This window comes from Rhinolophus sinicus, linkage group LG03, assembly GCF_036562045.2.
Source record: "Rhinolophus sinicus isolate RSC01 linkage group LG03, ASM3656204v1, whole genome shotgun sequence".
Lineage (NCBI taxonomy): Eukaryota > Metazoa > Chordata > Mammalia > Chiroptera > Rhinolophidae > Rhinolophus > Rhinolophus sinicus.
This window is the reverse complement of record NC_133753.1, coordinates 25,764,836-25,791,963: the sequence shown is the minus strand read 5'-3', so window position 1 is coordinate 25,791,963 and position 27,128 is coordinate 25,764,836. Positions and strand designations below refer to the sequence as shown.

At 39.4% G+C, this 27,128-nt stretch overlaps 1 protein-coding gene across 9 annotated transcripts in view; it reads left to right on the top strand.

The window, feature by feature from the left end:
• RGS6 (regulator of G protein signaling 6) overlaps positions 1–27,128 on the top strand; it is a 464,907-nt gene that overhangs the window by 312,427 nt on the left and 125,352 nt on the right. For all 9 annotated transcript variants that reach the window (XM_074327257.1, XM_019733355.2, XM_074327258.1 and 6 more), the window contains exon 3: positions 1,333–1,432. In XM_074327257.1, coding sequence (XP_074183358.1) covers positions 1,333–1,432 — 100 coding nt within the window. The remainder of the gene's footprint in view (positions 1–1,332; positions 1,433–27,128) is intronic.

Here is a 27,128-nt window from a genome sequence, read left to right as displayed (position 1 = left end):
AATCTAGCTTATGAAGTACTCATGGGGATTAAATAGGATAATATGTGTACAATATTTAGAATAGTACTTAGCACAAAATAATTTCTTAATATATTTTACTTACTGTACATTATTATTATTAAGTTATGCCGTATCCTAACTTTGTCTCTAGCAAGTTATTTCTTTCAAACAAGTTGTTAGTCATGTAACTTTAAGAAATTCATGCTCAACTTACATTACTAGTATGCTAGACTAGGTGAGCCACAGCTTTACATTTCTAGACTTACAATTATGTGAGTCTGTTATGGAAGCACTCAGGGAACCCATCCTGGTGTTTCGAAGATATTCTGTTTCTCAGGGAAACAAAATGTGTGAGAAAACTAAACAAAATCTTTTCCCCTTTTCCAGTTGCCCTCCTCCTTGTCCACTCCCCAAACAAAAAGACTTCTGTCCTTGTTACAGATTCTTCTATATTCTCTTCTGAAGATTTCTGCCTGGGAAATTACATCGGGCTTATAAATTCTTAGCCACAGATAGGTTTTCCAATTTAGGTATCTGTATCGTTGGTAGTCCATCCCCTCTCTCTGTTCTGTTTTCACTATATGTAGATAGTATCTTGTTTCATCCATAAGATTTCACTTGGCTCCAGGCCACAGCCCACCACGGTCTTTCTCCTGATAGCGTGGTCTTCCTTAGTCCAAAAGGAAAGGATCCTGTCCTTGCTCCATCAGAGCCCTGGCTCAACTTGACCACCTTTACACCAGCACTCACAGCCACTGAGCCTGGACCTCCAGCTTCTCCAGACCACAGCTTTCCACGTCTTCATTTATCGTCTTTTTTTTTCTTTTCTCTCCTATGTGACTCTGGCTGCGTCTTTCTCTTGTCCCAAAGACAGCCCTGCCCATACTTCCTGATAGCAGTATGTTAATATATGAGATTAAACGGTAGAAAGTTGCCATTTTTTGAAATTGAACATGGAAATTTCATACGGTTCAAACAAACTATATATAAACCCAGTTTGGGAAAGAGGAGAAATTTCACCACATGCATATTGAATTACATGCGGCATCCCATGAAGAAGCCTAGTGTATTTCTCCTTCCTTACCTTGTGGAACTGGGGGCTGTTCCTTACAGACCATGGTTTAGGCTCTTGCATACAACCCTTAACCTCCCCACCCCCAGCACGTGGTCCACAGCAGGTCCTGCTACTGTGTCTGTTGACTGACAGGGTGGAAGCTTTTCCTGACAGCTGTTGTTGGCATCCAGGTTCCCACATTTGGGCTGTTTGTAAAGGCACCATTTACCATTATTTTGTGGGAGACAATAACACTTCTTTTCTTTAACCTTTTTCAGATTGAAGACATTATTACAAAGATGCAAGATGACAAGACAGGAGGTGTGCCCATCAGAACAGTCAAGAGCTTTCTCTCCAAAATCCCAAGTGTTGTCACAGGTAAATGTTGTCCTTATAAGGTTTTGGTGGTAACAGGAAAAGGTTGCTGAAAAGTTGGGTGACCTGGGGAGTGTCTAAGAATATGTGAATAGTAAAGATATACCTTCAACATGCTTCCTAAAGTTCAGTCTGGTCCTGGTTTCTAGGAAGAAGCTCGTCTTTGCCAATCATAAGGACGGTCTTACTATGACCAGCCCTTCTGTGTATGGGTTGAGGCTTCTGGGAAATAGCAAGCTCATTAATAAACAGACTAACCCATCAGTATCTGGCTCACAGGATATAAGCAAGCACAGAAATATTAAAGAAATTACTTTAGTTTTAAACAAGCTTTAAGAAAGTCTATGTCTAAATTTTACAAAATGCTTTTAAGTGTTTTAACTCACTATACTTGAACTGACAGAAGTGGTTTTAAAATGTTTTTCTGCATTACTTTTGGGGTTTTTGTGTGTTTGGTATGCTCATATATTTCTTTTAAAATTATTAATTGTGAAATGTATCCAACACACAGATATAGTTTCAGTAATAATAATAAAACACGTCACATGTACCCACCATGCTGCTTCATAAAACAACACATCCTCAGTATCTCAGAGCCCTCGTGGACCTACTGGATGGCATCTACCTCCCTTTCACCAGAGGTAGCCACTATCTACTGTTATACTAACAAATTTGTTCCTTTTTAAAAATAGTCTTACCGTATATATCCCTTACTATGCAAATAAATAACCAAATAAAATAAGATAAAATTTTAGATGACTCTCTCATTGTCAAAATCTGGCCATTTGCCTTCCAAATTTTGGGAACCCAAAGAACTCAGTTTGTACTACACACCTATAGAATGGCTAAAATAAAAAATGCTGACAATACCAAATGATGATGAGGCTATGGAGCAACTGGAACTCTCATACATTGTTGGCAGGAAGGTGAAATGATGCAGCTACTCGGGAAGTTTCTTATAGATTTAAACTATTCTTACCATGTGACCCAGTAATTCCACTCCCAGGTATTTGTCCAAGAGAAATGAAAACTTGTGTTCACACAAAAACTTGTAACTATTTATAACAACTTTAGTGATCATCTCCAAAGACTAGAAACAACCCAAATGTTTTCCAGTGGGTGAATGAATAAACAAACAGTGGTACATCCACGTTCAACACTAAAAAGGAGTGGACTATAGATACATGCACCAACGTGGATGAATCTCAAAATCATTTTTCTGAATGAAAGAAGCCAGTCTCAAAAGGTTACATACTATATGATTTCATTTTTATATGACATTCTAAAAAATAAATAAATAAAAACTATAGTGATGGAGAACAGATCAATGGTTGCCAGGAATTGGGAGTTGCAGGGAGAGTGTGACTACAAAGGAACAGTACAAGGGAATTTGGGGCAATGATAGAACTGTTCTGTATCCTGATTGCGGTGATGGTGGTGAATATATACATAAGTCAAGATTCATAGAACAGCACACCAAAGAGAGAGAGAGAGAGACAGAGAGACAGAGAGAGAGAGAGAGAGAAAGAGAGAGAGAGAGAGAGAGAGAATATTACTCTGTGTTACCTTAAAAAATATATAATTGTATATGCACACACACAAACACATATACACACACTCAGTTGAAGTACTCATAAATATCCCAACTGATTATTTAGACTGTCACTGTTTGAACTCAAGTACCAAGTAGACTTGGATAATGAAGGATACTTGTATTCTTGGAGTTCTCTAATTTTGAAATTTATGTAAATGGAATTATAGCATAATATTGGCTATGATATATCATATATTTTATACATTTCTGGACTTTGCCTGATAAAATGTTGTTTAAGATTTTTGTATCTATTTTGATGGGCAAGATTGATCTGTCATTTTTTTTTTTTTTTTTTACTTACTTCCCTTGCTGGTTTGAATGTCAAATTTATGCTAGTTTCATAAGATGAATCATGTTGTATATCTCTTTTGTTGATGTTGTGTTGTTTTCTGAAAACTAATTTTCTCTTTCATCTAGCTTTAAGGTGTTTAATTTCAGTTCTTTTATTTGTATTTCTAGAAGGTCCATCTGCTTCTTTTCTAATATGCTTGGTCATTCATTCAACAAATATTTATGGAGTGTTTACTGTTTTCTAAGCATGGTTGGGAACTGGGGATTCAGAAGTAAATGAAACACATCAAAATTTCTGCCTTCATGGAATTTAGATTCTAATAGAGGAGACAGCAAAATAAATAAGGAAATTTATAGAATTTTAGGTTGTGATAAAGGCCAAGGAGGAAAATAAAGTGTGAAGAGGGATAGGAGAGTTGCAATTTTGGAATAAGTGGCCAAGCAAGCGCTTCCTGAGATCATTTGAGTAAAGATAGAAAGGAAATGAAAGGTTTAATCATGTGAATATTGAGGAAAGAGCATTCCAGAAGCAAGTGCTAAGTTTCCAGGGCAGGCTTGTTTCCGGTATATTGAAGAACTAAGAGGATGGGACTAGAGTAGAATAAAGAAAAGAAAGGAGAATAGAGATGAAGTCAGATAATGGTGAACTAGATCATGTAGCCTCTTGGGCATTATAAGGCTCCTGGAGGACTTTGAGCTTGGGGTTACATGCCCTGACTTATGTTTCAATAGGATCACTTTAAGGCATTATGCATACTCTGCGGTGTTGGCAGGTTAAACCCCAGAGAGGAGCTATTGTAAAAGTGGTAATTCAGACTAGGCGCTCGGCACTGATGATACGTGAAGTGGTCAGATTCCAATTCAAGTTCAAAGGCAGAATAGTATTTGGAGGTAGATCGTATGTAGACTATGAAAGAAAAATAGGAATCGATGATGACTCTACACTTTTGGGCTTGAGTGACTAGAAGAATGGAATTGTCAGTAATTTTGATGAGGAAGACAGTGAATTGTGCAGAGGGTTTGTCTTTTGGTTGGTTGGCTGGTTGGTTGGCTGGTTGGTTGATTGGTTGGTTGGTTGGTTTAGCTCAAGTGTAAGAAATCAAAAGATCTATTTTAGACATGTTAAATTTTAGGAACCTATTAGACAGTCAGTTGGAAAGATGAGAATAACATTAATCTGCAGGAAGTAGCCCTGCTGAAAAGCCATGTTGAAAACTCATGTTGAGTTGGAGGTTTTGAAGGGGCGCTTAGGTGGCCTGTCTAGAAGACATTTGGAAGTAAGGGACTGAAGTTCTGGAGAACATTTTCTATAAAAGACGTGGATTTGGGAGTCATCAGATCCTAAATGGCAGGTGATTCCAGGGACGTGACTGGGTACCAAAATTTGTACATCTTCTGCAAGCTATATACTACTCTATTCCCTACCTAGCCTGAGATAACCACCCCTATATTCTATGATTTTGAGTTTGAAATTTCCCTGCCTACATCAGGAAATTATCTTCACCTCTCAGATGGGAACTCATAGGTGAATTCATGATGTTGCTAGGATGAAGAGAGTGGAGGGATGCTCATAGGTTCACCTGTGGGTTAGACATCTTGGGATCGGGAAGGCCAGCCCAAGGAGTACTGTGCTGAGATAGGGAATGGATATATTTAGAAGATCAAACACAAGAGATTATCCATTAGAACACAATCCCTTCCTCAGAAGTGAAAAATTAAGGGCTGTAAGAGGTGAGGCTTAGCAAATAAATGACCCTTAGGGAACATAGATGGAGAATTGGAGAGAGAAGAAGGAAGTAGGGAACAAAGGAGAACCCAACATTAGATCAAAGGCCAAGCCTCACTGGCTTTTTGAGGGGAAAACTCATTCATAAGAAATGAAAATCCATACCAACCCATCTCACCTTCCAGAGGCTTAGTATTTCTGAGCAAGGTGCACACAAAAAGGGCACGTCATGGTCACCTTACCACTCACTTTTCAGGACAGCCTCCTGAGGCCTCTTTTTTTAATAGTAAGTAGGTAACAAAGATGGTGGTTGGAGCCAAGATGGTGAGACTTCTGAGTTTCTAACTTCCAGCCTGCCAGCCCTATCCACCCCCCACCTGTCCTACATGTGATAGACATATCTTGGGCCTAGTGCTTGCCAATTCCAGGAACCCAGCCAGGTTGCATGGCCTTGCCCATCTGTCATAAACAGTTACTCAAGAATAATTCTCCATCACCTGAATGTCATGAAGAATTTTCCACGGATGTTAAAGATTAGTTTCTTCCAGGCCACCCTCAGAAACACAAATTCCTAGCATGTAAGAGCCATAAGATACATCTAGTCTCACTTATTCTTGCAGACAGGAAAAATTGAGTCCCAGAGACACAATGTAATGTGCTCAAAAATCACGCAGCTTGTTAGGGACAGAACCAAGATAGAATCTGGATTCATTGTTCTCATTGCAATGCTGCTTCTATTACCTTATGCAGAAAATTATGGACTCTTGAATTGGGACAATTCCTTACAGGTGTCTGAAGCATTCTCCCTGAACATGAGAATCACATGGGTAGTTGGTTAAAAATACAGATCCCAGGGCATCCTCATGGGCCTAGGCTCTGAACCCTCTAGTTTCAGTATCTGCCCAGATTATCTAATTGTCAATCTAAAATTCAATACAAAGCAACATATGCCAACAAATTTAACAGCTTAAATGAAAAGCAAAACTTCCTTGAAACACAAATTACCAAAACTGATATATGAAGAATTTTCAAATTGAATAGAACTATACCTACTTAAAGGAATGGAATTCATAGTTAAAAATTTCCCCACAAACGAAACTATAGTTCTAATTGACCTCCTAGGTAAATTCTATTAAAGATATAAAAAAAGAAATAATACTAGTTCTACACTGATAAGGTAATAATACTTCCCAGATCTTGTATGAAGCTAAGATTATTCTGATACCAAAAATAGACCAAGACATTACAGGAAAACCACAATACAGTGTCTCTCATGAAAATAATTGCAGAATTTTAAACAAAATATTAGCAAATTGAGTCAAGTAATATATCCAACTCAGGGGCTGGAAAACTTTCTGTTAAAGCCAGTGGCAAATATCATAGGTAGGCTATGTGAGCCAAACTATTCACAAAATAGGTGGCAGGCCATAGTTGGCCTACCCTTGCCTTAGATGTATCTCATGAACAATTTATTGAGCAAGAGAAGGCAAACTATAGGTGGATAGATACCGGATAATTTCATTTATATAAAATTCAAAAACAAACTATGGAATGATAGTATCGAGGGATATATAATAGATGACAAAATGACAGGAAAATTATGGAAATGGCTACCATTTACCTCTAAAGGACAGGGTGTATTGTGTTTGGGATAATATATTCAAGGAACTCCTGGAATGTTGGAGAAATGTTTTTAACCTTCGTATACGGTAGTAACGTGAATGTTTTCTTTACATAGTTTAAACAGTACATATTTATATGAAATGTTTCATGATTTTAAAAAAGTTTTTTTTAAGTTTTCTTTTTTATAAATAGTAATTTGAAGTCAGTTTGATGAATAAGGTCTAAGAAATTTCAGTTGTCAGTATGAAGTGCTAGTTTTGGTTTAAATAAGTTAGGACTGAATAAATGAAGCTGATTTTCTTGTTGTCCTTATAAACTGGCTCATCAGTTTATTTCCAAAGAGGATTTCAAAAACATTTGTAGCACAGCCAGTACTGATCGAAATAAGGATATAGCCTTTGAGGGGCCAATTTTGAAAAAGATAATGCTTAATTAAATACTGACTATACTGTGTTTCCCTTAACAAATATAACTCTACTATAACACATTTTCTTTAAATGCATGCGGTTCATTTTTACTTCTGATGAGGTTCATTTTTGTAACGACATCCTGAAATCCTGTCAAGTTATATTGTGAAAGAAAAAGGCATAACTCTGATATTCTTGGCCATTAAAATCATACCCTAAGTGTCACATTCATTCATCTTTTCAACATTTTTTCTTGTTTGATTTTATTTCCCTTCGAGAAGAAATGCTAAGTAGAATGAAAGAAGGAAAAGACAGCTTGTTTATTAAAAGTGAAGATATACAACCCAGCCCTCAAATTTGGGCTGTAGAATTTCTTTGTAAACACTTCAATTAGAAAGTCTGTTTCAGAGTGAGATAAAACTTAAGAAGAGAATGAAGTCCAGATTTATTATAACTGACCCAGGGTCACTGAGTCTTTTTAAAGGAAAGAACCAGGAAACTAGTGTGGGTACCATGCCCTATAACAAGGGGTAGTAGATCAGCTAAGATGACTATTGATTTCATTGAATTAATTGTTATAGCACAGAATTCTATACATTAGCATGGCTAGATGTGTGCCTGGTAGGAAGACTCCGGCAAAATCATGCTGCTGGTAGGAAGTCGATGCAAAGATTGTGAACGTGGAGAACATTAATTTTCAGCTTAGCTCCTTGTACAGTTGATTTTGTCGTTCTGTTCTACTCAGTAGTATTCAATGGTACCAGGTAAACTTATGGAAACACAAAACATTTTTACTGGCATTTTAAAATAATTATGGCATGTATCACATACAAAACATTTTTAAAGCTAAATTTAGAATGTGTGGTGGTGTCATCTATGAAGGCTTTCTTTTCCCTTAAACATACTGATTTTAATAAGGTACATTCTGCACATATAAAGCCTAATTCTACCCTCAGTTGCCACTGGAGGAAATTTGAAGTTATTTTTATATCAAATTTGGATTATAACACTTAATCTAGTTTTGGGTTCTAAGACACCATTTTCTAGATACAAGGACGGTATTATTGACTCAGGATCTTCCGCAGAGTTCTACCCTGTATTATTTTCCTGAGAATTCATGACAGCAACATTTGTTGAGTTCATCATAGCTAGCACTTATTGACTATCAGTATTATCTAAAACACTCCCATCTTTCTCCTGATAAATAAGCCAACTGCTGGGGTGAAGAGTAGGTTGGGGAGTCCAAAGAGGGCACTCTACAGAGTCACTGTTCATGAGTTTTCCTAAACAACATTCCCTCACCCAAGTATTTCTTCCCTCTACACCACTTGAGGATCCAAGAGAACCACTGGTGATGATTAGGGGTGCCACCAAGGGGCCACACTGAATCCTCTCCCTAACTAAATCCTTGCAAAGCTGTTGAATCCATAGAACTTCCTTCTTTCTTCCACCAGGAAGAAAAATATGGTGAAGGTCATGGGAAGCTTGGTAGATACCTTTTTGAGTTTGTGGAGGTATGTGAACCAAGAATGATGTCTGCTTCTTGAAACGAAAAGGCTAGATGGGGCAGCCCACACCGAATGGTAAATAGGGACCATAGTGTGGTATGATGCCCAAGGAGAAAGATATGGAATACTGAGACCCCCCAGGACCCCTGTGACCCCTGGAAGCTCAAGGAAGGATCTCTATGGAGATTGAAGAAGAGGTACAGAAAGGAGAAATGGAGCAGAGCTCACTGTCCCACCAAGACCCTCTGGACAGGGCTGGTAGGGGAGAAAAAAATAAGAATTAGGTTGAGATTTAAAGTTTAAACTGAACTAATTGCAAGTGACCCGGAAGCTAAAGGGTCTGCCCAAGACCTCATTAAACAAGGACAAAGGAGATTTGACTTTCCATGTTTGAGGACAGTGAGTAGGGAAAAGTAAAATCACTTCATGTTTGTGCCTCATTGAGTTCATATTGTTCAATAAACTGGATATAATGCTTAGTGACAAAAAGAACTTGCGCCTTCGGTTTCTGGCCGTACAACCAACTGGAGGCCAGAAGCACACTCTTTGGTACAGAGCACTGACCTGGTGAGTAAGTAAGCGAAACCTTCAAAAGCTGTAAACTGGAAAGTGAGAATCTGGAAAAGTCAACTAGTATTAGATCAGCCTTTTCTTAGAGGACCTCTGTCCATCCTGGGTAGTACAGAGCCTGAATTTTAAGAGCTCATGCACGTGGATGTCAAGAAACAAAACTGAGAGGGAGACAGTCACTTCAGAGACCCTTGAGGGGAGTGCCATCACTGGTGAACCAGAGTGAAATGAGCCTCAGAAAAGGAGATGATGGGATGGATACTTCTTTTAGTCTTGGTTATTGTTAGAGTGAAAGAAAAGGGGAGTGGGAGGGAATCTCCCTAGATAATTCCTAATCCCAAATCCTAAGTCTCTCCTTGCTGGTGTGTCTCGCCAAAACGCATGTGGTCCAAAACAGCCAAGCAAAAAAACAGTTTCTTGGACTGGCCTGGTGGCTCAGGCAGTTGGAACTCCGTGCTCCTAACTCCAAAGGCTGCTGGTTCAATTCCCACATGGGCCAGTGCCAGATGGCTCAGTTGGTTGGAGTGTGGAATCTCAACCACAAGGTTGCCAGTTCAACTCCTGCAAGGGATGGTGGGCTGCATCCCCTGAAACTAACAACGGCAACTGGACCTGGAGCTGAGCTGTGCCCTCCACAACTAAGATTCAAAGGACAACAACTTGAATTGGAAAAGTTCTCGAAGTACACTCTGTTCCCCAATAAAGTCCTGTTTCACTTCCCCAACAAAATCTTAAAAAAAAAAAAAGAAAAAAGAAAAAAATATATATATATATATATATATATATATAATTATATATATATATATATAATTTCTCTATTTTAGCACTGCCACCAGGTACCTGGCAGAAGCAATCAAAGCTCATATCTGAAGGAACACACTTTAAATATGGACCTCAAATATTCCCTGAAAAAAACGAAAATCACTAGAAATATAAGAAAACAAACCTATGTGAGTGAAAGTCAGCAGAAAAACCAAGCAGCAGAAATCAACCCACAGAGATAGCAAATGTTGGAATTATCATACACAGGTACAGAATAATTGTTAGGTCAGACCACATGAAATTGCCATTTTTGTAGGACCAAACTGGGCAATATCTGCAAATTTTATGTATTTAATCTAATGTTCTTAAAGAAATAGAGGGTATTGGATGTATAACCATTTTTTCTTTTAAACTTTTATTTATTTTAAGTGTGTTTTTCCAGGACCCATCAAGTCAAGTAGTTGTTTTCAATCTAGTTGTGGAGGGCACAGCTCACCGTGGCCCATGGGGGTATCGAACCGGCAACCTTGGTGTTAAGAGCACTGAGCTCTAACCAACTGAGCTAACCAGCTGCCCCCGGATGTATAGCCTTTTAATGAATGTTTTAAACTATCCCTACAAACAAAATTTTTGCGTATAGTTTGTGCAAACATTTGAGAAACAAATTCAATCTCAAATAAACTTTTAGAAATAATAGAAAAAAGACAGATCATTCTGTAACTCATTCTATGAGATTAATTCAACCTTAATACCCAACCTAGATACTGCCCATATGACATAGGGAAGTTACAGCCCAATTTCTTTCATAAACATAGATGAAAAAAGGTCCTAAACAAAATAATATAAAACTAAATCTACAAACACTGAAAAAAAAGATCATAGCTCTTGTGGGGTAAAGAAAGAAACTTGAAGAGAGGGACTAGGTAAAGAGCAAGAAATGCTGAGAGGTAGGGGGCGTGTGGAATTGTAAAGGCACTGGTATCACCCTTACTAGCCAGTGGGTCAATTTCATTATCATTATATCGTATTTAACACCAGCATTGTTTAGAATTCCATGGTGATAACTATGCATTAAATATATCTGTACTTCATACCTTTTATTTTTATTGAGATATAATTGCCATACAACATTCTATTTATTTCAGATGTATAACAATGTTCACTGTTTGTACATACTGTGGCATGATCACCACAATAAGTCTAGTTAACATCACCACACAGTTACAATTATTTTTCTTGCGATGAGAACCTGTAAGATCTAGCCATGTTCAAATATACAATACAGCATTATTGTTAAACTATAGTCACCGTGCTGTACATTACACCCCATGACGTCTTTATTTTATAACTGCAAGTTTGTACCTTTTGAGTCCTTCCACCCATTTTGCCCACTCGCTACTCCCACCTCTGCCAACCACCAATCTGTTCTCTATATCTATGAATTCGGTTTTTTGTTGTTGTTTTTAAGATTCTACATGGAAGTGAAGTCATACGGTATTTGTCTTTCTGTCTGACTTATTTCACTTAGCATAACGCCCTCAAGGTCTATCCATGTTGTTACAAATGGCGTGATTTCCTGCCTTTTTATGACTGCCACATTTTCTTTATTGATGGACATTCCGTGTGTGTGTGTTTATATATGATGTATTTCACAATGAAAATTTTTCAGTTTACAGCTATCTTCAGTATATACACATAATATAATTACAATCATGTAAAAGTTATGTATGCATACACAAGTGTGTGTGGATGTGTGTGGATGGGGGAGAGAGAGAGATTGAGATTTTTAAGCAATATGAAATAAAAATATATCATGAGATGGAGCTAAATGAACACATTTACTTTTAGAAGACGAATTTGATTTTGCTATGCTTTGGGATTATACCCTGCCTCATAAATCTAACTTCGGGCTTGTAGCCAAAAGGAGGCCATTGAAAACCATTCAAGCTTTTGTATTTTCAAACAGGCTGTCTTACTTTGGGTGTTGTGTGTTTCAAACTTCTGTAAACAGACCTGCAACGTGACCCATCTGACTGCTCCCTAGTTATTACCCAATTATCACATATTCCTCTTATTAACAGCCTTAAACAGGTAACATTGCTTTATGGAGCTGACACCCTCCCTTGATACTGTGTTTCCCCGAAAATAAGACCTAACCGGAAAATAAGCCCTAGCATGATTTTTCATAAGTCCTAATGCATCTTTTGGAGCAAAACTTAATATAAGACCCGGTCTTATTTTTGGGAAAACACAGTAGGTCCCATGGCAGCTCTAAGCAAGACTGTGAAGGAAAAAAGCAGGGAACTTCACCTTCATTACCAGGTTCTCTCACCTAATTCCTTTTGTTGCACGTCTTCCCAAGGAAGGTCATTAATTCTTGGAGAACCAAGGGCAGGGCTGTGGGAGCCATCCACTCCAAAGGCAGGCATTAAGGAGGCTAGGAGGTGGGGGGACATGTCTGTAGAGAATTTTAAAGAAATAAGAAAACTGAATAAAAGTCATTCTGCTTTATGTTGTCCCCATGCAATTCTAAATAATGTTGGTGTTAAATACTCTTCCCTCAAGCTATTTTGTTGGTCTAGGAGTTCTTAATTGCTACGTTACTGTTGAGTTATAATAATATACATGTAAGCTTCAAATCATCACATTTTAATTACTTATGCACTCATTTTGAGAGAAAGTGTTATAAACTTTAGAATTACCGTGTTTCTCCGAAAATAAGACCGAACCAGAAAATAAACCCTAGCGTGAATTTTCAGGATGACATCTCCTGAAAACAAGCCCTAATCTGTCTTCTGGAGAAAAAATTAATATAAGACACTGTCTTATTTTCGGGGAAACACGGTAGGTGCAGCTTATGTCTCGGGCCTCTATGGCACTATTTCAATGATAGGTTAAAGTATACACTGATAGTACATGGATTGTAAAGAAGAAGAAACAGAATTTAGGTTATTTCACTTCTGTCATTCTGTGTGACCACTTGGAGTTTATATTTTTATTTAAATTTTGTAATTGAAATTGAAAACAGTGAAAACTGCAAGGTATGATATTTTTGTTTGGTAAACATAAGTTTCAGTTCATGCATAAAATACGTACTGAATTTCAGAAATAGCTTTAAAAATGAAATTTATTCTGTTTTGTCAATTTTTTGGTTTGAAAAGAAAACAAAAACAAAACAAAAAACCAGCAAATCAAGAAAATGGCACATTGTTACTGATTAACCTAAATGGTCCTTTTGCAGATGTACCTGTTTTATTAAAGTTTATTTATTGGTTATTGTCAGTAAGGAGAAGGTGTTAAAAGTGATTTGCCCCAGGTGTCAGATATGTAGTATATCCTGGAATCCTCCTTTCCTTTCAGTTCCCAGGGGATCAGTGAGAAATTTAGAGCTAAGGGCAAGACTGGAGGGGACATGGTTTGGATATTTTTAAGGGAATCTTCAACTTCCTAAACTTGGTCTGCCTGAGAATTCACCTTGCTTGTCATGTTGCTTATATGGCAGTCCTTTTCTGTATACCGAATGGTTCTCCAAGGTTTTGTCAAAAATAGGTTTAGAGTTCAGGTGTTAAATACATTACACCCGAAATGGCATCCCTGCAGCCATTTCATCATCTATTTGAACGTTTAGAAGTTGTGTTAAAAAATACTTAAGGGAGGACCTAGCTTTTCCCAGTTCTTTCAGGGATAGCGTGAGGAAGAAAACTTTTGGAAGTGTGCTGCTGTCCATCAGTGTGAGCAGCTGGTGTGCACACCTGGGGGCATATCAGTAGTCGGTAGCCAAGTCTCCTCGGAATTTCTTGTGAAAGAATTCTGGAGAAAGAAATATCTGGCAATTGGGATGTATTCCTTAAATCACATAGTAAGGAACCACAGTGTTGGGAGTTCGCTGCTGGTTAACCAGTACTTAATAGATGTTTTCTTATTTAATACTCCAAACAATGAAGCAAAGCCTAGCTACGTGAGGCCCTTGATGAAGGTGAAGCTGGGAGGAAGGGGGCTCACTCACCCTACTGGGGACCCTGGGATGGTTGGTGGTGGGGCTGAGCTTTTCACCCAATCAGCCATGGGGATCCTCCCTCACCTCCTCTCTCCTGGTTTAGGTCTGGATTTGATTTTCAACATAATGCTGAACAAAGAATTCCAATGGGACAAGTGGGAAAGGCAGCACATTTCCCAAACTGCCCTTTTAATTTGTAAACATGGCCAAAATCTATTTTCAGTCTGGTGCACTTTTAGTCATGAATGAGGGTGGAGAAAGCTTCCGTCACAAGTTGACCTTTCATTTTACCATCAAGAAGCTCCTCTCGAATGTTCTGAAACAGAACATGTTCTTGCCAGAGGGCTTCGCAAACCTTAGGAATTTTATGCTGTCGGATAAGCGTTTCCCTTCGTAAGAGAGTTGTCCCTGGGTTTTTTCTACTCAGGGTCGTGGGCATGTGCAGGAGGAAGTGGATGGAAGGAAGGTCGCTGGCATCTTGGGCAGTAGGGGTTGTCTGTCGTCTATTTCTAATCCTGGCACCCCTTATCTTTTTGTCTCACTTGCTCCCATGTGAAAATATTTGCAGAATCGTATCTGATGGTGACCTACTTTTATAGTAAGTAGTATTTGGGGGATTTCCCCAGAGCATTGGGAAGTATTTGTACTGAGCAAAGTCAGCGAGCAAAGGGCCAACGCAATATAAACAGGACAGCAGCTCTCCACGATGGCACCCCTTAGAACAGTCTCATGTCTGCCTGGTCTCCAGCCCACATGTGTCACGGCTGCATCTTCTTGGTCCTGACCCGAAGACCTCTTCAGTTCTGACTCTGGAGCTAGACTCCCTGGGTTTGAATCCCAACTCTACTCATTACTTGCTGTATGCGCTGGCCACTTAACCTCTTTGTGCCTCGGTTTTCTCAGCTATAAATTATAGCTATTAATAATAGTACCTACTTCATAGGATTACCAGGACGATTAAATGACTTGATATATAAAAATATTTAAAACAGTGTCTGCCCCATGGTAAAAGCTACATTTTGTAAATGTTTTCTATTATTAGTATTAGCAGTGGTATTGTGGTATTGTTCTTGTTATTTCATGTGCTTTTTTTTTGGAAAGTGCTTAAGATACTTGATTTACCTCTTAACTGTAAGAAATTCTGCTGGACATCTCAGGTCCATTTGCTGGACACATTACTTTTGCTCCTACACCAAGCTGGGAATTCAGTGGTGCAGAGAGATATGGGAGCTTGCTGACTCCCTGTATTTCCCTTGGGAGGTGGAGGGGTGGAAACCATCTATATCCCACATGCCCAAATCTTTGTCCTATCAGCTGTGCGCCTGAGTACCCGGCCCATCAGGTGTGCCTGGCCCCTCAACTTCCATCGCTTCTCTCCTTTGCCGCCATTCCTCACATAGACTGCTTTGCCTGGGGGGCTTTCCCTGAATGAGTGGGCTTTTGAGACTCAGAGGTGGAGAACTGACTCTTGGTCCCCTGGTTCTGCTGAGTCCCCCCACTCCTGAGGCAGTAAGGGAGATCTCCTTGGCTTCTCCCTGGAGCAGGACACATTGGATGACAGAAGTGTGGCAGGGAAAATCACTTGAATTAATTTATAGAAATATTCCCTAATGACACCAAGGAAATCTTATAAAGGCCCTTCCGACATCTGAGAGTGGGACTGTATCAACCTTGTCCCATCACCGAATCCCCTGGGCCTTTTTATAAAGGTCTAGGGAATATTTGAACATTAATAATCATGAGTGGTATAAATTTCCCAAGATCCACCAATAATTATGTCTGGTTAGGTTGTGTGTGTGTGTGTGTGTGTGTGTGTGTGTGTGTGTGTGTGTGTGTGTTTTAAGTCATTTAGACACAAGCTGTTTTTCAACACTCGGGGGAAAAAAATCCCACAAGAAAACTGTTTGGATAGTTTATATTCAAGTGTGAATGCTTTGTGTAAATTAATGAAGTTGAAGGTTATCCCTTGTGAATAGAAATCTTGGAGTCACATTAATTAAATGAATCTATTGAATTCATTTTCATAAATTCTTCCGATTCAATTGCACATCCTCAAATGAACAATAAAAGTCAGACTAGAATTTAAAGTTAGGGTCCAAGGAGAGCACACGCTGAATAAACAGACTTGTGTAGTTAAAGACTCAACAACAGATGGTAGGAACAGTAAAGTGTAGGAAAACTGCAAAACAAAAAAATCCTTAAAAATAAATGGGTACTTGAAATAGATGAATGCCAAGTGAAACAGAAGCGTGTAAAGAGCCGTAGTTCTAACTGGAAAGTGAAGCCTTTCGCATCAGCATAATGGTGCCTGGAAAAGTGCTAAGTATAGATGTGATTAAAAGGTTTCATTAGGAGAAGACAGAGGGCATTGGGACAGCTATAAAAAATTTTAATTATAAACTAATTTTCATGTAAAATGAGTTTTGGGATATGTTCATGAAAAAAATTGTTAGACTCAAATTTAAAATGTTTATGTGGGAAATGTTCAGAGGTAAAATGTTTTGAGAGAAAAAATATTTCAGGAAAGCTCAAAATAAGTAGCCATTTCATAAATTTAGCTATTATACCAGTCTTCCAAAAAGTTCTATTTGTCTAACAAAAGCCATTTAGCATGATTGCTGCCAGAAAGGGTACAACTTAGAATCATAATATACCAGAGTTTAAAGGTCCTTTGTGATCTTCCAGTCCAATTGACTTTTTAGACAGGCAAGAAAGTGGAGACTCAGAGCAGTTGGTTAGGTGGAGCTCTCCAGGGTCTCATGGCTAGTTAGTGCTGGAATTAACAACTAAAACCTGGTCTCCTGGCTCTTATTCTAGGGCTGAGATGTAAAGACCTGACCCTTATGGTTTGCTGGCTACTGCCTTTTGGGGCCACAGATAAGCACTGGTCTTCTAGAATCTTCCAATCAGACCTCATGCTCCAAGGTTGTGTCCAAAGCTTAGGAGGGTGTTGTGCTAGGCTGGAAGCAGAGATTGTGAAATTCAAACATGCCTTGAAAAATGCAAGCATGTGGATGAATCAACCAAAATCAGAGCAGAAAGCTTTTCTTATATAAATTGCCATTGGAAATAAGGGTGAAAAACGTAACCATAATCCATGAATGTGTTAATTGGTTCTTTCTTCCACAGACACTCACTAATTTATTCTGAAGGGAATGAGACATTTCCAAATTCTACTTTTACTTTAAAGAAACTCAGGCTTCAAAAAAAAAAAAGAAAGAAAGAAGTTGAACACGGTGTTGTGTTGCTTCAACAGTGAAGAATATCAGCTGTCATAATTTTGAAAAATCATTAGCAAAAATTGGCCATGGAAAAGGGAAATGTGTCTAGTTCACAACAAACATCCTTCTTGCATGAGTTAAAAATTCCTTATCTCTTGGAGAAAAATACAGCATGTAACTGTGTGCTGTCAGCACCAACTTCCCCCCCAGCAGTTGACACTCATGGACCAGGTCTCCCAGCCTCAACGTCCTTTTTATCTTGTCCCCTCGGTCATTTCCTGTGGCTCTTCCTACATCTTCTTCATCTGTCTAGCATATTTCATTTATTCGCTTATTCCACTGATATTTCTTATGCCAAAAAAATTGAATTGTGTGTCAAGCAAGGTACTGGGTGTAGGAAAAACATAATGGAAAAGAAAAATTAGCCCTCCCTACCCTCCTGGCTCTTAGAACCCAATGGAAGAAAGAAACATTTGACAAGAACTCCCAAAACATTAGAAATCTCAAAACAGAAACATTAGACAAATAAATGAACAGTCGTGTCTGCGACAACTCTCAGAGGAGAGGTACACAGTGATAGAAGAGATCACCACAGGAGAAGAATTTGATTAGCTATGAAAGGCGAGTTGACATTACCCAGGTAAAGACAGCTGAGAAGAGAACCAGGCAGAGGGCACAGCATGAGCAGAACCCCCGCTGTGGGCAAGAGCACGGCAATTACATGGGACTAAAAGATGATCAGGGTGTCGGAATAGAGAGAAGGCAGAGGAACATGGTGTGCGGCTGGAGGATGGAGAGGGACTTTGGTCTTGAGAGCTGTGGAAAACCACTGAACGTTTTAAATCACATGATGTGATTAGATACGAATTTTGAAAAGGTCACTCAGGGTTCAACCAGAGAAGCAGCACCACTAGCATATAGCATGATATGTACTCATGTACACACACACACATACACACACACACACACACACACACACACACAGTCAAACAATAAAGTTCGTGAACTCATCCTAGAAAAAGTGCTATGTACCTCATTGTTGAATATCACTGTGGTCACCTTCCAAGTACTCCCCTTGAGAATCTGTGCACCAATGCCAGTGCCTAGTCCACACTTCAAAGCAATTTTGGAACTCTTTTTCTGGAATGGCCATCAGAGCTGTCATCGTATTACCTTTGATGTCCTGAATATCATCAAAATGTCTTCCTTTCAATAATGCCTTTATCTTTGGGTAAAGAAAGAAGTCATTGGGGACCAGATCAGGTGAATAGGGAGGGTGTTCCAATACAGTTATTTGTTTACTGGCTAAAACCTCCCTCACAGACAGTGCTGTGTGAGCTGGTGCATTGTCGTGATGCAAGAGCCATGAATTGTTGACGAAAAGTTCAGGTTGTCTAACTTTTTCACGCAGCCTTTTCAGCACTTCCAAATAGTAAACTTGGTTAATGACTTGTCCAGTTGGTACAAATTTATAATGAATAATCCCTCTGATATCAAAAAAAGGTTTGCAACAAGTTCACAAACTTAATTGTGAGAACTTCATGTGTGTGCGTGTGTGTACATTTATATATTTATAATGAATGTCATTATAAGTATACATATATGTGTGTTATAGGAATTTGACATGATGCAGTTGTGGTTGCTAGTTAAGCAGTAAAGCTGTTGCCTTCACCTCTGAGCATCTGACATTGGAGCTCAGAGTACACAGTGCAGCAGGACACGATGGAGGTAAAGCAGAGAGAGCAAGGGCAAACGAGACGACCCCCAGCCACACACGTGCTGGAACCCTGGAAGACTGAATAAGCTCATGTCAGTTTTCACGGCCTCCCATGATGATATGGTTGTCCAGCAGGACACACTGGCCCCATCATCACTGAGATAAACACACACCTGGCCCAGGAGTCAGGGGAAGGTGGAGCAGGTGCAGGCCTGGCTGCTGCACCCCCAACAAGGTGAACCTGCAAATGAGCGACATGTGTAAGCTACAAAATGGCTGCCCCTTCACTTCTGCTCTGTTCTCTCACAGGGATGTCTCTTGTGGCCCACCCTAACTGGAAACACTGGGGAAAGGAAATCTGGGAAAGGTGGTTCATTCTAGCCAAGCTGACACTTCCCAAAACTGCCCAGGCTGCCTGGCTGCAATGTGTGGAATGGTGTGCTAAGCCTTCCACAGCCCTCTCTGGCAGCTCCCACCCAAATCTCCTAGGCTAAGTGTGTACTTTCAGGGGATGAGGTGTCTCCACAAATCAGTTGTACTGGGGGAAAATTTGGAATTCCCAGATGCGCTGCCAACAGGCAAAGGTTGGGAAACAGCAGTTAATAACATTACAAGTCCATTAGGCAGCAATGCAAACCTCCATCATCACAATTAGAGCAAGTGGAAGGAAAAGAGAGTCTCTTGATGGCCAAATCTAATAAAAAGTGGCAGGCTTCTTCTTTATAAACCAAACCCGACATGCCATGTCAGTGGAACAAAGAGTCTGATGTCCTTCATCCTTGGTTTATCTGCTTAGATAGATTGTGTGTTTTTCTGTCTTCTCCTACCTGAGGGTCTCCGAGCCACACACATGAACTGCCACAGTTTGGCCACCACTTTTCTCAGAGTGCTGGGGAGCCAGGACTGAGCCTGCAGCAAGATATTCTGTGATGTAAGGTGGGATTTGAGGAAAAGGGTATTTTGGTGATCAAGTAGCTGATGGTCCTTAATTCTGACTGTACCTTAGAATCACCTGCAGAGCTTTACAGCGTTTCCAACATCCAAGCTCCCCAGAGGTTTTTGGAAGGGGACAAGGCATCACCAGTAGTAAAGCTCCCCAGGTGATTGTGCTGTGCAGCCAGGACTGAGAACCAGGAATCTAGTCTATTCCTCCGGTCTTCAGATAGTAGAGCTAAATCATAGAGAAGTTAAGTGTTGACCAGCATACAAGGAATAGAACCCAAGTCTCCTGACTCTTACACTCATCATTTTCCACTGTGTATCCTGCCATGTCAAAAATAGCAAGAAACATAAATTAAAACTGCATCCTCTACTGTGTCCTGAGAAGGAGATGACTTTGACAACATGTTATTTATAGGAGACAGGTAGTGAGTCTGATGTGCAGTCCTTCACTCAAACTCCTAAAATGCGTAGACAAACACCTGTGACCTTACAGTCTTAATGCTTCCTGGCAGTCTCAGTCTGTTAGCTGACCTTGTCCATAGCATGAGAAAGAAAAGGGAAAATAGGCGAGTCTAGAAATGTATTGTCCAATGGAATGCATTTGGGAATGATTCTATAAATTACAGGGGAGCCTTAATAGCCAATTATTAGGTCTCCTGAAAATGGAGCCATCTTAACTAGCATATGGTCATGTGCTCAGCCTAAAACAGACTTTAGCCAGGAGCCTCTGTAACAGTATGCTTTAGAAAAACGGCAATAGAGAAAAGGAAATGGTGCATTGAATTAATAAAGCTTTGGTAAACAAGCAAAGCCACATTCAGTCTACACGCTGTCCTCATAGTTATCATCAATTATTTATTGTAAAAGAAATAAAATCAAATTACTGGACATTTTCAATCTGTGGCAATAACATAATATACCAGTATCTACTTTCATTAATTCCTTACTTTTTTTTTTTCAATTTAAAGAAAAATTGCAGTATTGTTTCTACAAAGCCATACATGGTCATTTTAAAGAATTCAAGGGTTGCAAAAAATTACAAAGAAGAAAGTAAAATAATCTTCCAAATCTCACCATCCAAAAATAATGTAGACATTGATTTAGACTCTTTCAAAGAATATGTATGTATATATATACATAATGTGCATATGTAATGTTACCTATCTATATCAATATATCTATATGTCAGATAGATATAGATATAGTATAATACACATCACATAGAGAAAGAAGTTGGCTGACTGGCTAGACAGACAAACTATAAATTTCGGATCATACACTAATGCCTTCTTAAATTTAAAACTATATGTATTCAGATCAATTTTACTTATATGCAGAAGTAAGTGAAACTGAGTTAACAATGGCAGAATTCTGAACTTCTAAGAAAGTAAAGAAACTACGTGTTTCTTTACTACCCAGCATATTCTTTCCTTAAAGATGCCTTAACAAAAGAGATTATAAAAGTCACTGGAGTCTAATATTTTTATTAATTAGCTAGTTCTGTTTTATATTATATCCATCAGCTCCCTGCTATGAAGGAAGGATAGTAACATCCTTCCCATTTCTCTATCCCCCACCTCCCAATTTTGACAGGTAATTTTCATTCTTTTATTCAACAAGTGTTTATTGAGCACCTGCTTTGTGCAAGGCGCTTTTACGGTCTATAGCTATAAGCTGTGGACAGAACAGACAAAAAGAACCATCACAGTTCTTACGTTTTAATACAGAGAAAAAATAAATTACAATTTTGGTATTGTGCTGATTCTGTCCCCTAGCCATAAGCCTCATGACTGCTCAGTATCATTTCTATATTCGAATTCGTACAATGAATATGAAGGTCTGACAATTAAGTTTGTGAACTTGTTGCACCGATGTTGCTAACCTTTTTTTGATATCAGAGGGATTATTCATTATGAATTTGTACCAATTGGACAAACAGTCAACCAAGTTTACTACTTGAAAGTGCTGAAAAGGCTGTGTGAAAAAGTTAAATGAAAACAACCTGAACTTTTCACAAACAATTCATGGCTCTTGGATCACGACAATACACTAGCTCACACGGCACTGTCTGTAAACAAACAACTGTAAACAAATCACTGTATTGGAACACGCTCCCTACTCACCTGATCTGGTCCCCAGTGACTTCTTTCTTTACTCGAAGATAAAGGAAAGATTAAAAGGAAGACATTTGGATGACATTCAGGACATCAAGGGTAATACGACAACAGCTCTGATGGCCATTCCAGAAAGAGAGTTCCAAAATTGCTTTGAAGGGTGGACTAGGCACTGCCATTGGTGCATAGCTTCCCAAGGGGAGTACTTCAAAGGGGACCATAGTGATATTCAGCAGTGAGGTATGTAGCACTTTTTCTAGGATGAGTTCGCAAACTTATTTGTCAGACCTCATATATGAGTGGAAGTCTAATAGACTTGAGAGACAGCCAAACACACAGTGGGATGATACTGTTAATATACTTTCACCATTGAAAGTCAGCCCCATCTATCCTTGACTTACCTTCTTACCTTCCTTTCTCCCCACATCCCTCTCCACTTCTGCCTCTTTAAAAGAAGAAAAAGGTTTTTCCTTTCCAGATTCACAAGGAAAGTTTCCCCATCATACTAACTCCCCGGTTTGCTTTTGAGGAGCAAGGTTTAAAAGTGGGGGGCAGTACAAGACATGGAAACAACCGAAATGCCCACTGGTAGATGACTGAATGAAGAAACTGGTACATTTATACAATGGAGTATTACGCAGCCATAAAGAAGAAAGAAATCTTACCATTTGCAACAACATGGATGGACCTAGAGAACATTATGTTAAGTGAAATAAGTCAGACAGAGAAAGACAAATACCATATGATCTCACTTATATGTGGAATCTAAAGAAAAAAATAAGTGAATGATCTAATAAGAAACAGTTTTGGAGACATAGAGGAAAAACTGAGGGTTGCTAGATGGGCGGGGGGGTGGAGATAAGGGGGAAGGTGAGGGTATTAGAAAACAGTCAGTAACCACAAGATGGCCACAGGGTTTTGCAAATTAATTTGGGGAATGTAATCAATAATGTTGTAAAGATTTTGTAGGGTATCTGATGGACACTTGTCCCATTAGGGAGACCACCTCAGGGGTGATGTAGATGCCTGATCACTGCACTGTACACCTGAAGCTGAAGCTGAACAATAATGAATGTAAACTACAAGTTTGTGTGTGTGTGTATATGTGTGTGTATGTATATACTTACAAGAAGCGGAGTACAGCATTAGGAATAGAGACAGTGGAAATGTAATGGCTCTGTGCGATGTCAGAGGGGTAGTGGATGGGGGAGGGGGGTTCACGCAGTGTGAGGGATATAAATGATAAACGTCTAAGTATTACTTTGTCTTGTGCACCTGAAACTAATAAAAAAAAAAGTTGGGGGCAGTAATAGGATGAGCCCTTCACCACTGCTTCTCTGCAAAATGCACTTGACTGCCAGTTCGGAAGTGTGTGGCATTATGTTTTATGTCCCTGTCCCTTTTTGGTTGCTGCTGATAAAAATATTGATTAGTTTTCATTATTTTGATGTTGTCATTGTTCATTTTATTAAGTATCTTTAAGTTAGAGAAATGTTATAGTCAGTCTTTACTACCTTGTGTTTACGCAAAGTCTAACTCTTTACTTTAAAATACAATTATGAACACAAATCCCTGCTATAAACTCAAACCATAATGTATTTTCTGGAGTAGGGATGGAGGGATATGTTAACTAAATCTTCCTTGTCTGCTCATGTTGGATCAATTACTAAAGAATAATTTCTGCTCCATCTGTTTCCCAGTCCTGGCTTGTTCTCCTGAAGAGCTTCAAAGTAGATGGGAGAATCTTTGACAATCGGCTAGGTTCACAAAACTCATTGTTGCAACACACTCCGTCCTGTGAGGGTGTCCCAACTACTTTGTTACTAGAAATAAAGAACAAAATTAACAGTGGTTTTATATATGTGAGATGTTGCTCAAAACAGTGGTTTTATATATGTGAGATGTTGCTCAAAAAACTAATCAATATTTTTATCAGCAGCAACTTATTTACTGTGTTTCCCCGAAATAAGACCTTAGCCAGACCATCCGCTCTAATGCGTCTTTTGGAGCAAAAATTAATAGTATAAGACCCGGTCTTATTTTAATATAATATAAGCCTGTGTATAATATAATATAATATAATATAATATAATATAATATATTGTAATATAATAAAAACTGGTTCTTATATTAATTTTTGCTCCAAAAGATGCATTAGAGCTGATGGTCCGGCTAGGTCTTATTTTCGGGGAAACACAGTAAGAGAATATAGAATGAGTAGAGGTGACCTCCCAGGGGCCTTCCAACCTTGAGATTCTGTGGCAGTTTGTGATTTCCAAATGATCCTAAGGAGAAGGGAGAGGGAGAGTATCTAAATAAACCAGGAAGCTACACAGGAAGCTTTCTGAAGACCTCAAATATTAAAAGGATGCATGTAACAAAGTAAGAAAGATAAGGAGAGGTAAACATAAAGCATCCAAAACTGAAAGAATAATATATAGATAGACTAATGCTGAGAAAGATCCGAGTTTTGTGAACTATCCTGAAGTCAACACAAGAAAAAGAGACAGATTTGGGATGACAAGAAGGATGAGTGAAGGTCTCAGAGGAAACAGGTGGTTCACTGATGATATTTGAGGAGATTTTAATAAAAGGATTTTTAAAAGGTGTGGGTAGGGGAAAGTAACAAGAGATGGAGCAAGTTGGAATCCAATGAAAGTAATCATTTGGAAAGGGACATAAGACAGAAACAGTGGCTCTCAGGCATGGACCCTAGCCAACCCCAGCCAGTCGGGCAGAAAATGAGCTGACCCCACTTTCTTTCTAGTTTCCCACCTCTCTCTGGTGCTACCTCCCATTGGCTGAACCCAGAAACCAGAAGATAAGAAGACCCCTTGATCCAATCTATCCAGAACAGCCTCTTTCTACTCAGAGCAGGGTAGAGAAAGGTGGTGTTTCTTGAGGGACAAATAGAAGATACCCAGCTAAAAAGAAGATACCTAACAAAGAGAGAACAGAACTACTTACTACTCAAAGAAGCTGTGTTGTAATAAGAAAGCAGTAAGAAAGCAGATGAATTTGGTATCTACTTCACGTTCACCATGCTTATCAAAGACAATGATCTAACTGAAAAGAAAAGAACAAACAGGATCAAAGGTAAAGTGAAGCCCAAAATAGTCAAGACAATAAACCAACACTTAACTACTTTCAACCAGGTCAGTCTGTGGATCTGTATGAATTTTATCTAAGCGTGCTGAAAAAAAAAATGTTTAATTTCCAGGCAGAGTCAAAATAGTATATTATTGAATCTGTGTATAAAATTACTCAAAAGGAATGTTAAAGATCTTAGGCAGCTTAACTTTAGGAAGCTATTTGATGGTGCCTCTCGGTTTGGTGGGAATATTGCTGAAGAAATGTTGGTATAGTCAGGTTGGACTTACCCCTGGCCAGACAGTAATACACAATGAATGTTATTAGTAGTGACGTGTACATAACATAGAGGAAAGAGCACAGGATTCTCTCTCCAACCCACTCCTGTCCAAATTTTTGTGAAGGACTTGAATGAAGGGGGTGGAGGGTATTCCTATCCAAGTTATGACTGATTCAAAACCGGAAAGGAAAAGTAATGCTGAGCCACTTCCCTAAGATGCCTCAGAGTGTGATGCCATGGGAGGGGTGGAAATTCTGGATGGTTGGAAAAATACTGCCTGAAGCTTGAGAGAAGGTGTTTGATGAAGTTTGTCTGATATGGTCTGGATGCAACCAGAGCCAGAACGTTCCTTCTGTCTTGGACTAGCACTGCCTCTGGACTTCAGCTTCTAGCGCCTGAACATAGCCCTTCACCCCTCAGGGAACCCCTGTTGTTAGACCCTCGGCTGCCAACCAGGATGCTGTGTGAGCTGCATTCCCCAGGAATGCACACACTGCTACCAACCCGGCCTGCCTCGGGACTCTCTCTCTCTCTGTGGCCCCACAGGACAAGCATGACCAATAGGCCGAATGACAGAATTTTAAAACCTCTCAACTGATAGACCAAATTAAATGAAATGTTCTGTAATGGATTTTTATGGTTTCTAGAGCTAGTTTGTCTGTCATATGCCAAAGATGGGCCAGAATGAAGGCCGAAAGACTGCCAGGGCTGCATTACTGTAGTCACTGGTGGAATTACAGTGTCTAAATGCAAAGAAGTGACAGTCCTCGTGTGTTCAGGTATAGCAAGACCACAGCAGAAGTGCTGTCTGAGAGGTGAAGTATCCACTTTAAGAGAACAATGGCCCATGTCAGGTTCTCAGGAGAAAAGTGACCAGCAGGGTGATGCTGGGCAAGCTGTCAACATGAAGTGGTGAGAAGAAGTGAGGACCCTGAAGAAGAGAAAAACTTGAAGGGGTTCACAAGAAGTTGAAGAGGACAGAACCAAGTGCGATGAGGTTGCAGGGAAACTGGTTTTAAGATCAGTGTAAGGAAACAAATCTTTAACAATCGGAGATGTTTAAAAATAGAATAGCAGCTTTTTGCGATGGAGTCACGATGGTAAGAACGTAAGGAGAGGGTCGGACGACACCCCTCAGGGAGGCTGGAATTGATCTCGGCAAGGTCCTTACTGCCTTCCCAATCTGCTTGTTATGAGCCTATGCATCGTGAGGGAGGGTGGGAGATAGTGTGGAAAGAGGAGGAAGTGGACCTGTTCACAGTATTCTTTCCCCTTCCTTGTCCCCAAAAAAGTGATCAGTCTACTCCTTGCAGGATAGCAAACTGCCTCAACATGACCACTAAATAATCATCATCATCATCCCTTACATTTGTTTAGTTATTTAAACTTCTGAAAGGACATTAACAAAGCAAAGAGTAAAGCACTTGCTTTTAGAAGGGGTCAGAGTCTGACGCCGACAATACTTGTGTCACCTCTGGCAGTCACCTACGCCTCACCTTCCTTCTTGGTAAAGCAATGCTGTCTCCGGGTAGGTCACTGAGAGCGTAGACACTATTTGTATATGTATATATACAAATGTGTATACATGTATCAATGGTGGCCCCCTCTAACCCAGGCAGCCTCATGTCGTCACACATAGACTCATTTAATCTCCCAGCGATCAGAGTCTTGGGGAAACACAGACCTTCATGTTTATACTGGGTCTCCTTTCCTGCCCCCTTAGCTGAAGGAATCACTGCCAGGGACTTCCTCTGGTGAGGGGATTTAATTTTCTGCTTCCTGAAATGTAGTCAGCTTTCACTTCCAGCAGTGGTCACTGCCTTGACCCTTCTTTCAACAAGGAGAATGCCGCCTCAA